The sequence below is a fragment of the Gavialis gangeticus genome, unplaced genomic scaffold (assembly GCF_001723915.1).
Source record: "Gavialis gangeticus isolate Ggan-Ray unplaced genomic scaffold, GavGan_comp1, whole genome shotgun sequence".
NCBI classification, from domain to species: Eukaryota; Metazoa; Chordata; order Crocodylia; family Gavialidae; genus Gavialis; species Gavialis gangeticus.
Window position 1 is genome coordinate 7,488,901 of NW_017729000.1, and position 15,780 is coordinate 7,504,680.

The 15,780-nt window shown below is 38.2% G+C and overlaps 1 protein-coding gene across 1 annotated transcript in view; it reads left to right on the forward strand.

The window, feature by feature from the left end:
• The window catches only part of GFPT2 (glutamine-fructose-6-phosphate transaminase 2), a 19,730-nt gene extending 7,508 nt beyond the window's left edge, over positions 1 to 12,222 (forward strand). Inside the window, exons 5-19 of the mRNA XM_019506190.1 lie at positions 1,285 to 1,343; positions 1,776 to 1,910; positions 2,736 to 2,797; positions 4,060 to 4,139; positions 4,518 to 4,635; positions 5,025 to 5,188; positions 5,811 to 5,906; positions 6,001 to 6,098; positions 6,470 to 6,590; positions 7,198 to 7,355; positions 7,457 to 7,571; positions 9,230 to 9,357; positions 10,002 to 10,169; positions 10,938 to 11,099; positions 11,776 to 12,222. Of these exons, the coding sequence (XP_019361735.1) occupies positions 1,285 to 1,343; positions 1,776 to 1,910; positions 2,736 to 2,797; positions 4,060 to 4,139; positions 4,518 to 4,635; positions 5,025 to 5,188; positions 5,811 to 5,906; positions 6,001 to 6,098; positions 6,470 to 6,590; positions 7,198 to 7,355; positions 7,457 to 7,571; positions 9,230 to 9,357; positions 10,002 to 10,169; positions 10,938 to 11,099; positions 11,776 to 11,820 (1,709 nt within the window). The 3' untranslated portion in view covers positions 11,821 to 12,222. The remainder of the gene's footprint in view (positions 1 to 1,284; positions 1,344 to 1,775; positions 1,911 to 2,735; positions 2,798 to 4,059; positions 4,140 to 4,517; positions 4,636 to 5,024; positions 5,189 to 5,810; positions 5,907 to 6,000; positions 6,099 to 6,469; positions 6,591 to 7,197; positions 7,356 to 7,456; positions 7,572 to 9,229; positions 9,358 to 10,001; positions 10,170 to 10,937; positions 11,100 to 11,775) is intronic.
• The last annotated feature ends 3,558 nt before the right edge of the window (positions 12,223 to 15,780 follow it).

The window sequence follows — 15,780 nt, forward strand, 5'->3', positions numbered from 1 at the left end:
TTTTTTTTTTTTTTTTAATTTGGTAGATTTATGAAGTGAAGCTTGTAGGTTTGTATACAGAAGGTGTCTTTAAATTTGCCTTTGAGGATTGGAGAGAGAGTGGTTTAATATTAGAAATAGCTCCATATTGGCAAAATGTTTCCCACAGGCACTTAAACTATCCAAGGCTTAGTGTCATGAGAGCAAATGTTTTATAACTGTTGTAGTACAAAGGTAAGATACACATGGTCTCTGCCCTATAAGCTTCCTTAAATATAAATCAATCTTTGGATTTCCTTAAATAGGGCACTTCATCTTCAAAACAACTCGGTACCCATAGAGGCCTTTACGAGGGGTATTTCTAGTTTTTTCTTGAATACTCAGCTCAGGTACAGTGATTCAGTTATGCCAAAAAAACCTAAAGTGGATGAGTAGTAGGTATCAAAATGCTTCTGTGGGTCTGAAGAAATAGTGAGGCCCAAATTCAAAATTATTTATTCCTTCTCTCTACTATCCTAAAACTTGCTTCTGCTTAATATTTGGCTACTTTGAGCTCCCATACAAGTACCAGAGTAAGATCTTTAGAATTTCTGGTGCTTGACTTTATGTTCTGTAGCTAAACCACCCCCCCCACCCCCCCAAAAAAAACCCTCCAATTTATCTGGGGTAGGGAGGGATGGGATGATGGACAATAAAGAAGTAAACATTTTCTCAGAAATACTTTAACGTAAAAAAATGAAAAAAGTCTATACAGCTTTGAGGTGTCCAGCCAGACAAAAACGCTCTCTAGTTGAGATGGCGGAGTAGAAATGGCATCATGGTTTCTGGCTGTCTTTGTATAAAGTGTTAACAATCCAGCAATCTGGCTAACGTGCAAAAATTTTTTTAGCATAACTGTGGATAAACATCTAACAAAATTGATAAAGGGTGCTATTAATATCTAATCTGTTCTGTTTTTAAAACTGTGTGAGAATTGGAGGAAAACAGATTCTTATTTGAAAAACAGGATATAATACTCGAATAAGATTTGTAAACTGATAAAGCTTATTTACATGTAGGCTGTCAGGGAAAAGAAAAGGGGAGAAACGTCCACGCTATGATGGTGGAGACCATAAAACCACTTCCAGTGCTTGGGTCTTAGTAAGTTGGTCTGCAGATGATAACTCTTAGGTTGGACAGAGTCTACTAAAGGTGCTACAGTACACCGTAATTATGAAGGCGTTGCAGCAATAACAAAAATTTAAGATGCTTCTGTGTGCATGGAATTTACACTTTGGTCTCTTAATTGTTGACTCTTCCTTTCAGAATTTGTTGTTATCCACAATGGAATCATCACAAACTATAAGGATCTGAGAAAATTTCTGGTAGGTTTTATAACTGTGACTAATTCCAAAATTAAAATACTGATATAAAATAATTGTTTATCCATTTCTCCTAACTTATGAAGGGATTGAATTAACGTTTTTGTTGTATACAATTTAAAAGTGGTGTTGCAACAGAGGTTGCCTGCTGGAGTTGCACAGGACCCGGCACAATACAACCTAGTTTCCTTATGCTGGAAAAGGATAGAGGCCAGTTTGCTCTTATTTTTATATATGTTTGAAAATAGTGAGGTTATGATTAGTTGAATCTTTTCTCTGCTAAGTGGTAAAATGCAGCCTAGTGTGATCCTCCCAAGCTGTCCGTTTTAATGATTTATTACCTTCTGGTGAGATTACACCAACTGAAAAACACCAGGGTTTCCTTCCTGAGGAAGAAAATGTTTATCTTGTCTCTGATTATATCTCACATTCCAGGAAAGCAAAGGCTATGAGTTTGAATCTGAAACCGATACAGAAACCATCCCCAAACTAATCAAATATATATATGACAACAGAGAGACGGAGGACATCAGCTTTTCAGCATTGGTGGAAAGAGTTATTCAGCAGCTGGTAAGTGTGGTAAAAGGGAAACTGCTTGAATTACAGTAGTGTCTGTTGTAGTAAAGAATCCCAGCACTTTATATTTGGAGTTTACAAGGCATGTTGGTTCATAGATCGTGAGAGCCTGCTACTGCTTAGCCACTGATTGGAGGCAGAACTGGGGGACGGGTTAGCATGTTTCCTAGCTACCTTGATGACTCTGGATCCTGAACACAGAGCTGTGGAGCACTTCCAGATCAACCTTACTTATCTTAATGGTCTTTTTAATGTTGCATAAAACACCAGGATTTTGTTTTTAGGTAGTATTGTCACTTTTTTGGTTTTTTGTGTTTTTCTTTTTTTTCTTTTAAAAAACACAACCCCAACAGAACCCAAACTAAGCCAGGTCACACATTTGATGTCAAAGTGGAATAAAAAGTATTTGATCTATAACTTTAGCATACACATGGGCAGTATTGCCAATTTATTGTCTAATACACAAAAATATCTATTTGTAGATCCCCAGCAGTGCTAGAAAATGCATCTGTCAGGGTTTTACAGAGACTTGTATTAAAAGTATTTATTTTTACAGGTAAACTGAGAATCTAGTTTCCTATTAAAAGTGCTCATCTCACTATTTGAACAATGCATGGTATATTTATTGGTCTTTTACTTGTTTTACTGTATTTGCTGTCCTCTTGAATGGTACAATCCGACTGCCAGGAAGAAATTCCTGATAGTGGTAATGAGCTATGCCTAAAATCATTTCAGGAAGAAGGGCCACAGATTAATGAAGATTTGACTCATTTGTATAACTCAGTTCAGGATTTTTCCTTTTGCTTTTATGGTTTCTAGGAAGGTGCTTTTGCCTTGGTTTTCAAGAGCAGCCACTATCTGGGTGAAGCTGTTGCTGCCAGGTTAGTGAAAATCCAAAAAATATTTTTGTGCTATGTATTGAAATAGTGTGAATGAATAACCATAATTCCAGCATTTGACTATTTTATTTTCTATATACATTAATAATCCTTTGATCAGACATCATTTGCAAACAAAAATTTAAAACAATGAAATGCAGAGGACTATGACATTAATTAGTGTGTTATAAAAATTCTGTATCCATGTTAAGTGTAGTTAGTCAGCATCTGGGTTCAGGACCATGAACTGTCCCTCAGTTCCCTTGGCACATCTTCCAATCAGCTCTTTAATCTAACTGATTTGAAATTCACGAGCTTTTCTTGCTTGCCAAAACTGCTGAATTCCAAGGGATTAAACCACTGCTTTTCAGAGTCATTCTGAAAGATTTACCTATAAATGTACAAGTAATTTTTGAGGAAATAATTGTGAAAAATATGAATTAATCATTTCGTAATCACAGCTGAAGAACAGTCAGATGATTGCTAAAGTAGGCTGACTTGACACATTTCACTTGGTGTTAAATTCTTCATGCGATATGTATGAATGCAGTGTAAAATAACGAAGTATGAAATGGTACACCTGCATGCTGTAGAACACTGAGAAGCTCAGTTTGCCTTCTGTTTCCAAAGTGCTTTTCTTTGGACAAGCTCTTTTTTCATTTGATAGCAGATTGAAAAAGGAGAGAAGACTGGTGTGCTTTGACTTCATTTTGAATAAATGCTGTGAATGGTATATTCATTCAAGTTGGCTAGAAGCCTGTTGGATTAATACATTATGTAAATACTGGTACACAGCTCTAGTCCAAGACACAACTCATGATAGTGTTGAGTTGCCTAAACTCTGCTTCTGTTTCTGGCTGGAAAAGCAATTTTCAGGAAAGGGTAAAGGCATACTGAAGTGGCAACTGGTGCATCATGCTGATGGAAAAACTGTGTTGCATGGTTTATGGAAGAAGTCCAAACATACGGTGTCCTAGCTTTACCAAAGGCATTATAAAGATGAAAACAAATGCATCTTTCAAGCCAGATCTTATAATTGGGAATGCAAGTTTAGCCTTTCATGTTGTCAGTATTCCATATGCCTTATTTTGTTTTCTACAGTTCCAAAGCAGGGAAAGGAACATCACATAGTTGGATGGTGGGCGGGGGAACATCTGTCACCCTGTGAAGTTGGAAGGGGTGTGACCTTCCAACCCTGCAGATTTTAAGTAGATCTCCCTGTATAAACGATGTCATAGCTAATGTGTTCCTTGTTGCGTTCATAGGAGAGGAAGTCCTCTACTCATTGGAGTTCGCAGCAAATACAAGCTTTCCACTGAACAGATTTCTGTCCTGTATCGGTCATGTAAGTGAAAATATTTGTAAGCTACAGTAGTTATTCTTGTTGTGATGACAGTTAACAGAACCTTAGCAGGATTTTTTTCATAATCAAATTAAATTCAAGGTGTATTGCTACTCCCTTAGAAGTGAAGTTAATGATTTCTGTACGCTGGGTATTTATTGATTTGTTTTTGAGTGAAGAGTTTTTTGTTACTGACAGTTCCCATTCTTATCTTATTGTTTATAAATGCCCACTGGGAATGCATCACTTTCTAAAAGGATAGACTACTTGTAAATATAGTATAGATGTTCATATCTTATCTTTACAAGTTTTTTTTCAACCAGGTAGGTTTCTTACTTCAGATTGGTCTATCTCGGATTCACGTCCCATTTTGTTTAACAGGCAACATTGAAAACGTGAAGAATATATGCAAGACCCGAATGAAAAGATTGGATGGTTCTACCTACCTTCATGCTGTTGGAGATAAAGCAGTAGAATTTTTCTTTGCTTCTGATGCAAGGTAATACATGACGCTATTTTTGCTTGTCATTTAGGAGCAACACAGTAATGGAAATCTTACCTATTACTTCAGTGCCACATGTTTGTGATTTGGTAGGAAACTATTTTATTATGGAGACTCGGGAAGCTCAACTAATGACTAATCAACTTGATAAAGCAGGAAAAATGACATTTTGAAGGTGGTAAAGGGCACAGATTTCTCAACGATGTGTTACCGATAAGTAACTGTCAGTCTGGAACCTTTCTGGCGCTGTTCTAAAGTGTATCAAATGCAGGGAGACAAGATAAGCTTAAGTAGCCCTCACTAGCACATGTTATCTTAATCTTACTGCTTCTTCATACTAAAACATTGTTCCGAATATAAATCTCTTTCTATTTACGTTTCTTCAGTGCCATCATTGAACACACCAACAGAGTAATCTTCCTAGAAGATGATGATATTGCAGCAGTAACTGATGGGAAACTTTCTATCCATCGACTGAAACGTTCAGCTAGTGATGACCCCTCTCGAGCCATCCAGACTTTGCAGATGGAATTGCAGCAAATAATGAAGGGTAAGTCAGAACACCTTAAAAAATAACAGTTTTATAGGTAGGTAGTCTGATATTGGCTTGGGGAATTGACACACAAGAAAGTTGCCAAATCCTCACATAATGACCTTGTACCTACGTTTCTAGTATGCTAAAGTAATTCCTGAGAGCTGGCAATTTTAAGACTTGTGACCAGATCAGGCTAGGCAGATTCAGGCTCTGCCTCTGTACGTATTAAATCTGTGACTTTTTTATGTACAGGATAGCAGATACCTACAACACTTAAACATTGTATAGAATTAAATGTAGTCATTCTTAAGATGCTCACTGCTAGGAAGTTTGCGCTGATCCCTCAGAAGTTTACTAAAGCATCTCAGAGTCTTGGTAACAAACAAGAAAATGACCAGAGATTCTTTTGAAATTAATTGAATTAGACGTTTAACATTTTAAAACACTTTAATTGAGCAAGTGGCCCACTCTTCGTTCTACCAGAGTCTCTCCCCATTAGCAAATATCGGAGACTTAACAGCCTCCGTGAAACCCTCAGGATACGACTGGGCATTTAAAAAAAAAGTTCTCTCTTCAATTGAATTAAAATTGAAATGAAAAACAACTTAAATCTGTTTGTTAATGTGTCTCTAAATAGGTAACTTCAGTGCATTTATGCAGAAAGAAATCTTTGAACAACCAGAATCTGTTGTCAATACCATGAGAGGCAGAGTGAATTTTGAGAGCAGTACTGGTAAGTCGATGTGATGACTTAAAAAAAACGGATTAGAATAAAAATAGATGTAGCTGAAGTCTGTACTTTTTTTCTTTTGTTGGGGATGCTACAGTTCTGTTGGGTGGTCTTAAGGATCATTTGAAAGAAATCAGGAGGTGCCGCCGACTGATCATCATTGGTTGTGGAACCAGTTATCATGCTGCAGTAGCTGTAAGTTCAACCTGCTCTAAAATATGGGGGATACTTGGTTCTTATGGTTTAGAGAACAACTTTTTCTTTCTTTCTTTTAAACTGAGCCCTGGGTGAGGGAATTGGACTTTTATGTATCTTGCTTCCTCTTAGCACCTTTTATTAAAATAGCTCTACTGTTATTTGCCATGTTGTAAATTAACACTTTGCTTTTTGATGTTGCAGCTAGTAGTTAGAGCTGCCTTATTTCTTGGTAATAGGGTGGAAGATTTCATTAATTCCTATTAAATTCTGTAACTTTGTAGCTTGGTTTGTTTTGTTTCTTTTCCCTTAATATAGCTATTCACTCTAATACTTAATGTTAATAAATGCTTTTTGCTTATTGACTATAGACGCGCCAAGTGCTGGAAGAATTGACAGAGCTGCCTGTGATGGTGGAACTTGCTAGCGACTTCCTGGACAGAAACACTCCTGTATTCAGGGATGATGTATGCTTCTTTGTCAGTCAGTCAGGTGAGTTACTCTGACCGTTCCTCCTTTATCTGAGTGGAGACATGCAGAGAAGTGTATGCAGTAAACAAAGCTTATTTCTGTCTCCATACTTTAATTTAGAGTAAATGAGGAGGACTAGGAATAACGGTCACAAGCAGGCAGAGTGTAGATTCAGGCTAGATATCAGGAGGCACTACTTCACGGTCAGAGCGGCTAGGATCTGGAACCAACTTCCAAGAGAAGTGGTGTTGGCTCCTACCCTGGGGGTCTTTTAGAGGAGGCTAGATGAACACCTTGCTGGGGTCGTTTGACTCCAGTACTCTTTCCTGCCATGGCAGGGGGTTGGACTCGATGATCTGCTCAGGTCCCTTCCAACCCTACAAACTATGAAACTATTAATAGTAACAGATCTGTGTATTGGATGCAGGGGTAGTTTCAAGCTTGAATTAAATAAATAACTGGTGGGTGCTGAAACTAGGTCTAAGCGTGAACGCTTTATCCGGCTGCATGTTGTACAAAACCAGGTTCTGTAGGTTAGAGCTTCAAGTACCCCTATAATATAGTTTCTAAGATGCCTTTTTGTTGGTCCTGTATTAAACGTATATGATAAACTGTACATGTTCCATAGGTGAGACTGCAGATACGCTTATGGCCTTGCGGTATTGTAAGGAACGTCGAGCTTTGACGGTTGGCATTACAAATACTGTGGGAAGCTCAATATCCAGAGATACTGACTGTGGTGTACATATCAATGCAGGCCCAGAGATAGGTGTGGCAAGCACAAAGGTAACTATTCACTGAATGGCTTTTATACCTTTCTTCTGTGGAAGCCAGTGAGATGTTTTAGTAATACACGTCTGTGGAGCACTGACATTGTCTGTCTGCAGGCTTACACCAGCCAGTTCATCTCTCTTGTAATGTTTGGCCTGATGATGTCTGAAGACAGAATTTCCCTGCAGAAAAGGAGACAGGAGATCATCAGCGGGCTGCAATCATTACCAGGTGTAATAACTTCTACAGTGTTTTTTTGTTGTTTTTTTCCTTTTGTTTCTGTGGTGATGAGTGCTGTTAAAGAAGTACACTTCCTTGATAAAAGCAAATCTTGTTTATTATCTTCATGAAAGGCTAGCAGTGTTATGTAGACAACTCCTTTACAACAACCAGCAGCGCTCTCTGCTTTCAACTGGTCTCAGTTCTGAAAAACAAAACGTGCTCTAATGTTTCAGTTTCCAGTAACTGTTCTCTTAGAGACAGTTTACTAATCCCACAGCTTGTTTCCTATTCCAAGTATTGGTGCCTGAAGGATAGGGGCTTATTAATGCAGTGGGATTTTTTTCCTTTTATTTATAAAATAATTTTTTAACTAATTTGAAGTGGTGTTAATAATGAAATTTATTTTTAAAAGTAGCAGCCCATGTGGCTCTGAATACTCCTTTTGGTCCACTCCCTCCCACCCCTTTTATGGTTTTAAGTCTATTTTCTATTGGTCAGAGATACTTTTCTGTGTGGAAAATTTGAAGTCCTGGACCAATTAAACAATTATACTGATTGAAATGTGAGCAGATGGGACTAATGCAGTTCAGTTAATGTTTTACAGTTATTTTGCATGTCGTCTTTCCCAGTTGACTGCAAATTATTTTCACTTATCCTAGGATAGCAGCAGGCAGCTAAAATACAGTTTAAATGGCTCAACTGATGCAGAATTATAAGTGGCAAGTCTGTTCCTTTTCCTTCCACCCCAAAGAGATTCTACCCTGTTGAAATAGTATAGTAGTTCATATGCCCATGCCCTTGCTTACTATGTTGGAAAACTGATGGTTGTAAAACTCTGAAATTGATACATTGTCCCCTGAAGAGATGTTGGTGGTACACCAAATAATAAACTGGAACACAGTTTGTATTCTATTCTTACAGTTGTATGGTGTTGCCCCCCCGCCCCCTTCCTTGCACACAACATTCCTTTTTTGTAATTTTTTAAGGAAATTTTACTATTTTCAGTGCTGATTTAAAAAACAAAACAAAACAAAAAAAACAAACTTATTTTAAGCCCATATGAAGATGAGAAGTATAAGAATTACACTTAGAAATACAAAGGGAGTGATATACATTAAACCAAGAGATAATTTAAAAGTGCCACTTAGGTCTATTCAAGGCTGTAGGTTGTAGCCATGTTGGTCTAAGGCAGGGGCGGGAAATTATTTTGGGCGGAGGGCCACTTACTGAGTTTTGGGAAGCCATTGAGGGCCGCATGACAGGCAGCCAGGGGCAGATTAATACTTAATTTCTGAATTTTTTAGGGGTCCTGTGGGCTGGATGCAATGGCCTGGCAGGTTGCGTCTGGCTCGCGGGCCGCATTTTGCCCGCCCCGGTCTAAGGCCATAGGCAGGCAAGGTTCTTTGGGTAAATCTGCTATCTTTTAATAGACTAACTTCCAAATATTTAAGTTGGTTTAATAAAAGATATTTGAACTTTGTCTGCTTAGATCTATGAGAGTCCAGGGCATATTTACAAAGCTGCAAAGCTTTGAAGTTTAAATGAATGCAGCTACAAACCTATCTGTTACTGCCTCATTGAAACAAATCTTAATATAGTTTTGGTAAATGAATAGCAATGCAGGAAATGACAGTTAGGTTAATCCTCTTTGTATGTGATTTTGACAGAGATGATTAAAGAAGTCTTGTCCTTGGATGAGAAGATACATGATTTGGCTCTTGAATTGTACAAACAGAGATCGCTTTTAGTGATGGGTCGTGGTTATAATTATGCTACATGTCTGGAAGGAGCATTGGTATGTATGCTTAGGTGTATCACTTCTAAAGCTTTACCCTTTTTTTTTTTGTTCTTTTGTTTCCTTTCCATTGCTTTTTTCATCTTGTTTGTAAATTTAACTGCAAGAAGGAAACATCTGTAGAAGACCTCTTTTCCCCACTTTAATGTGTATGGGCCTTTTTATTTATTTATTTATTTATTTATTTATTTATTTATTTATTTTTGTTGTTGCACCATTTCAGTAAACCTCTGTTTAGGCATAGCGAGATGTGACAATATATCTTTCTGGTCATTAATCACCATATCTCAAGACACAAATGCTTCTAAAATGTAAACTTAATTCAAGGTAACCTAGAAAAAGGATTAAAAATAAACAAACTGCTTGTTTCTCTGTTATCTCTAGGGAGCAACGATTCCTATTGATTTCAGGCAAACTTGATCCAGCAAATGACACCTCTTTATGATATTAAAAATAAGACAATTTTTGCAAGGGTGGGAACCAATTTTGTTGTAGAATGAGATAAACCAACTGCTGGAAAGAATTTATTTAAAAAATAAGCTTATTTCCATGTTTAAATAACAGACACTTGGTATTTGTGTTTTGCCTTCTGAAGCTTTTATTTGGCACTTGACATGAGTGTAACTCTGGCATTTGCTTTCTAGAAAATCAAGGAGATCACATACATGCATTCTGAAGGTATCTTGGCTGGTGAACTGAAGCATGGGCCACTGGCCCTTATTGATAAACAAATGCCTGTTATCATGGTAATTATGAAGGATCCCTGCTTCAACAAATGCCAGAATGCCTTGCAACAGATCACTGCTCGACAGGTAATTTGAACAACATCAGCTGGATAGAGGTTCTGCATGCTGAAATGTGTTGCTACCGACAGCACTTCAGAAACGCAACGTCTTGGTGTTTATCTAGTCCTCAAAGATGGCAAGTGCGCACCCTTTGATTTATACCATAATATTAAAGATGGATGCCAGTGATGAGGACGGACCAATTAAAAATGCAGGTGGAATTATGTTGGTGATCTGCAGTGCTAGAAGTTCAAGTTTCATTTTAAATTGTAAATACCATGTAACAAGCAAAAGGTCTTGTTTTCCCATAAATAGTAGGAAGGCATTGTCATCATCATTCTTACTATCTGTTTGAGTAAGTTCAAAATATATTGAATGCATTTGAAAGCTTAGCAATGCGGGGCACTTACACACATACAGGGAAGCTGCTCTGATGCTCTGTAATTCCAGCGCAGCTGAGCAGGCTCAATTTTAATTGAGTTTGCTGAAGCGTGGAAATTTACTGCACTCCAGCGTCATGTGTATTGGTATCCCCATGCTGAAAAATGGCAGTGGGGTGATCTAAACTAAAGCTTGTTCGAGCTTTAGTTCAAAGCACCCCACCGCCATTTTTTCGCATGGGAGCGCCAATACATTTGACACTCCAGGAGCTTTTAATTAGCATGGCTCTTGGAGCTGTGCTAATTAAAGACCTCCCCCCCACCACACACCTCCTGGAGCACATCTACAAACGCCCATGCACACCAAAACAACTCGGTGTCAGCCCTTTTTTGATTGTTAATGTCTTATTTACAGGGTCGCCCAATCATTTTGTGTTCTAAAGAAGATACAGAAAGCTCAAAATATGCATACAAAACTATTGAGCTGCCACACACGGTTGACTGTCTCCAAGGGGTTCTGAGTGTTATTCCCCTCCAGCTGCTTTCATTCCACCTGGCTGTTCTCAGAGGATATGATGTAAGTGTCTTTTTATCTTTAGGTACTCCAATTTCTGGAGTTGGAGAAGCACTGCAGTGAACTTCCTTCTGCTTCCCACCAGTTTAATGTGAGAGGAATAGTTGCATAGAGTTTCTAGCAAGAGAATAGCTATATTCTAATTAACTGAGCTAGAATTTTAGTAAAAACCCCAGAAAAATATTTAGCTGCTTTTAACTGGGAAAATGAAACTGAGTGTTCAGTAGGAAAACTGAATGAGAGCAGTACCTGGAATGAAGATTTCCCTCTGTTTTTCAGTAAATAATATGAAAGTAGGAAGCAAAATTTACTCAGAGAAATTGTGACACTTGTCTGATACTTTTTTAACCGATGCTAAGTATTTGAATAAGCTTAAGACTGATACCTATCCTTTTGAGAGTTGTACCCTGTTATGGCAATTCATATTTTTGCAATCAGATTGCAAGGAAACTTCTAACCTTTGCAGATTTTAAGATCTCCAGCTCGTTTTGCATGTCTAGGTTGTGTTTTGGCTAGCTAGGACAGATAAGGTATGGAATTAATTCAGGGATGGGTGATTTGGGTGTGGGGGAGGATGGGTGGTAGGGTGTGTGCGTACGCATGTGCGGACAGGTTGAATCAACAGATACAGAAAGTTGCTTTACTCAATCACGTACTGAAAATATGTTCTTCATTCCAGGTGGATTTTCCAAGAAACCTGGCCAAATCTGTGACGGTGGAATAAACAACCTGCAACTTTTGTCACCAAACTTCTAAATTTATTTTCTACAAATGTATTGTTATTCGTTGAGTACACAACTTTCTAAGTAGAATGATGATATTGTTAACTGGAAAGTGTTGAGGAAGTTTGGCATGTTTGTTTTTTAACTTGTTCTGACAACCCGTTTTTAAAAGCTTTTGATGTGCCTTGTACCCAAGTGCTTTTGCTTACAGCAAATGTTTCTCTAAATAGTAATATTGCCAAAAGAGAAAGACAGAAAGCAAATCATTGTTTACACATGGTATAGTGAATGAAGTTTTCTACTATTGTGCAATATATATATACAGCTCTGTTTTAGAGTAACTGTGAACACTTTTAGCCAACACTACTTTAACTAGTTTTAAAAACAATATATTTATAAGTACAGTTGTATAGCTTTAAATTATTATTTTTTTAGTATGTTGCTCATCTGTAGCATTGTTTAATGCCCAGAATGTATATCCTGAGCATGGTAACATTTATTCATTGTGTACAGGGTCATTGTTACTGTCTTGTATTTCAGCTTTGAACTGGAACTCTATGGGCACTTTTACACATGCCCTGGGGGTGGGGGAGAGGCGGGGCTTTAATTAGAGCAGCTCTGAGAGCCACTCTAATTAAAGCACAGCAGTGTCTTGTGTATCAGTGACCCCTGCACTCCAAAATGGCAGCAGGGGCGCTTGAACTAAAGCTCATTGAGTGAGCTTCAGTTCAAATGCCTCCACCACCTTTTTGAAGTGTGGGGACACTGCACGAGACGCGGGAAGCTGCTGGAGCACAGTAATTACCATGCTCCGAAAGACTCCATTTAATCAAGTCTGCTCCAACGTGGTGTAATTAGACACGTTGGAGCAGCCTCTGCGCTTGTGTACAGACGTCCTGTAGCTGTTTTTCTCTCTTGGTCTCCTTTCTAACCTTTTTTTGCCATTTTCTGTTAACTATTTGTTACCTCAACTTCTTTGACTGAATATCTGCAAATAGATTTCAAACTTCAGCTTTATTTAACCAACCAACCAACCAACATTATTAACTCGTTTTTTTTTGTTTGTTTTTTTTTTTGTACTACATACATAGTCCCAGTTTTGATTCATTTGACGTGTAAAGTATAACAAAATAAGGAAATGGTATTTTCAAGTGGATTACTATACTTCTGTTGGAGATTGTACAATCAAATTACTATGCAATTAAAGAAAATGGATCATGTAAACTCTTCTTATGTGCACTCTTTTACCAACTCCTTCCTCTTCCAGTTAACTATTCTTTAGTACAGTTGCATCTGACTCCACATGCAGAGTTTTTTCTTCACTGATGGGTTTTGTATCATACAAAAAATGAAAGCACTTCATGAAGTACTGTTTTGGAAATGGAGGAATAGTCTTGTGCTTAAGGCACCTGGTTAGGTTTCAAAATACAAATCCAAATCTCAGGTGTGCTGCTGGTGACATTGGTCAAAAAAATCTCTGTATGTCCTAAATGGGGACATTACAGATGGGCCTATTCTTCCTACTATCTTTCCTCTGCCACCTAGTAAGTTGTAAAACTCTCTGGGGCAAGGACTGTCTTAAAATTTGTGTACTTGGTACAAAGGGGACCCCAATCTGAACTTATTCCTTATTAATGTATACACATAATTAATGTAACCATAATACCTGTTTTGTACAAAAACTTGGCATCTTTATAACCTTTTTCTATACTACTTATCAATCTAAAAGCTACATCTTTTGGGTGCAGTAGTATCTCCTGCACGGACTGAATTTATAGATGTAGTTGAACTATTAACTCTGTATATTCTGTCTTCCTTTGAGTTGGCTGAGTTTAAAAAGACATTTCGCACAATTTTTAAACAGGAAGGTACGTTTTGTATTTCCCCACTTATTATTTGTGGCCATAATAACACTTCTATGCTTTCTGTGCCAAGCAAAACCTCACCAGAGATGGTAGGTTCAAACCCTTTTAAAAGTATTCATCTCCTGGTTACGCTCATGCTGATGAGCAGGATTTAGAACTTCCAGCTTCTCTTGCTGGGAAGGGTCTAAAAGAGGATTTGTTTCTCGCTGGACATCCTGAAGAGCACAAAGTGTCTCTTCTCTAACAGTGACCTGTTTTGTATGCTTCAGAAAACAAAAAACCTCTAACTAATGGAGCTGGACAAGTGTCATATGTACTGAATTACAGAGACTTTTTTTGCCCTAACTGATGATCATCTCCTTCCCCAAAGCAATGATGATCTATGTGAAATTGCAACTTTAATCTTACTGAGCATTGCTAATAATTTTAAGTGGTTTAATCAAAGATTTCAGAAGCCAAGACCAGAAGGGTGGTATGACTTTTTTTTTTCCCCCTTTTTTCTTCCAAATTCTTCCTCCTATATTCAAAAGGGGGGAAAAAGGCAGTGCACACACTAATGACTTACAGTTCATCAACTTTTGTTAAATTTGCTCATTGCTTAAAGAAAAGTGAGGGGCTTCAATACAAAAGACTGACCTTCAATAAAATAAATGAAAAAAAACACTTCGGATATATTTATCTGCAAAAAAACCTGTACTTCATGTGTACATTGTGTGAATGTATTTGTAGAGTAGCACCAAGAAGTCTATTGTAATACCCTGTCCCTTTGAGGCTTATAAGTGAATTGCTCTAATGGCTTGTCATGTTAAAACACTCACAGATTACCATCATTCTTGCTTTTGTAGGTGACTTAATGGTTCACACAAGTTCTTGAGTAGAAAACATTTTTTTCTTTATATAAATACAATATATTCCCCTGCAGGTTGGCTTTTAAATTGAGATGTTTGAATACTTACAATTTAATGGCTTTAAGTGCTGCAGTAATTTTTTGTACTAGAGTAGATTCTAATAGCTCCTTTTAAGGTGGTTTGCTTTCTTTTAAAGAGGGCTTTGAAAGGTGAAAAACCACAGTAAAATACGATATGCATCCCTGTCTAAAGCTGAGGTTGTCATTGGCTAGTCCTGCAGAGGGCTGTTTCTTTGGAGCTACTAATTTTCTTGCCTTTTAATGAAATGCAGTACTAAGACTAGACTGTAAAGCAAGGGAAGCTGTTTATTTTTGTTTTTTTAATTTATAACTTCTTAAATTCAAGTGGGGATAGAATGAATACATAGGGAAATCTTAAAGGAGAGAATAAATAGGAAATCCTAAGTAAGGAGAGAATAAATAAATGGGAAACCATGCCCTACTTGGGTTTAAAGAATAGGTTCAGTTTTTTTTGAAATGGGCAGCAAGCAAAAATAGTAGTTTTTAAGGTATAGGAAAAGGGAAGAAATGCATAGATGACATGTTACTGAGATTTTTTGGATGGAAAAAGGAACAGCTGTGGGGGCTCAAATATTTCCTTCAAAGCTTTCATGGCTCATTCATTCCTCCAAGCTACAACCAAAGATTATGTTTTGCAAATAAAAATGGGACTTAGGGGTACAGCCTCTGAACTGGCGCTTCCTGGATCTTAAATGCTGGAGACCTGCCAGTGGGAGAGGAAGAGGGGGAAAACACCCTGGGAAGACCCTGTGCGCTCTCTGGTCCAGCATTTGCTCCTTGCCATGGCATGCTAGGAGCCCTGGGGCAAGAGGGACTGACGTGACCCAGTTAATGGAGGAGGGTGACGTCACCTGGGTGTTTTGGCGTGAGCTGCTGACATCACCTCACCTCACCCTGGCAGTTGGATGGGGGGGGATGACATCACCTCAGCTGACAACGGTGATTTGCCATGTAAATAACCCATCATTTGGTGGGTGCACTAAGGTGTGTGGTGACATCACCAAGCTGGGGGCAGTTTGACATGGGATGACATCACTAAGCCGGGGGCAGCTTGATGTGGGATAGCGTCACCAAGATGGGGAGAGCTTGACGTGGGTGCTGACATCACCAGCGCAAGTAGCTCACTCCCAACCCGACCCGGAGACGCCCTGTCTTCGCTGCAGTCCCCT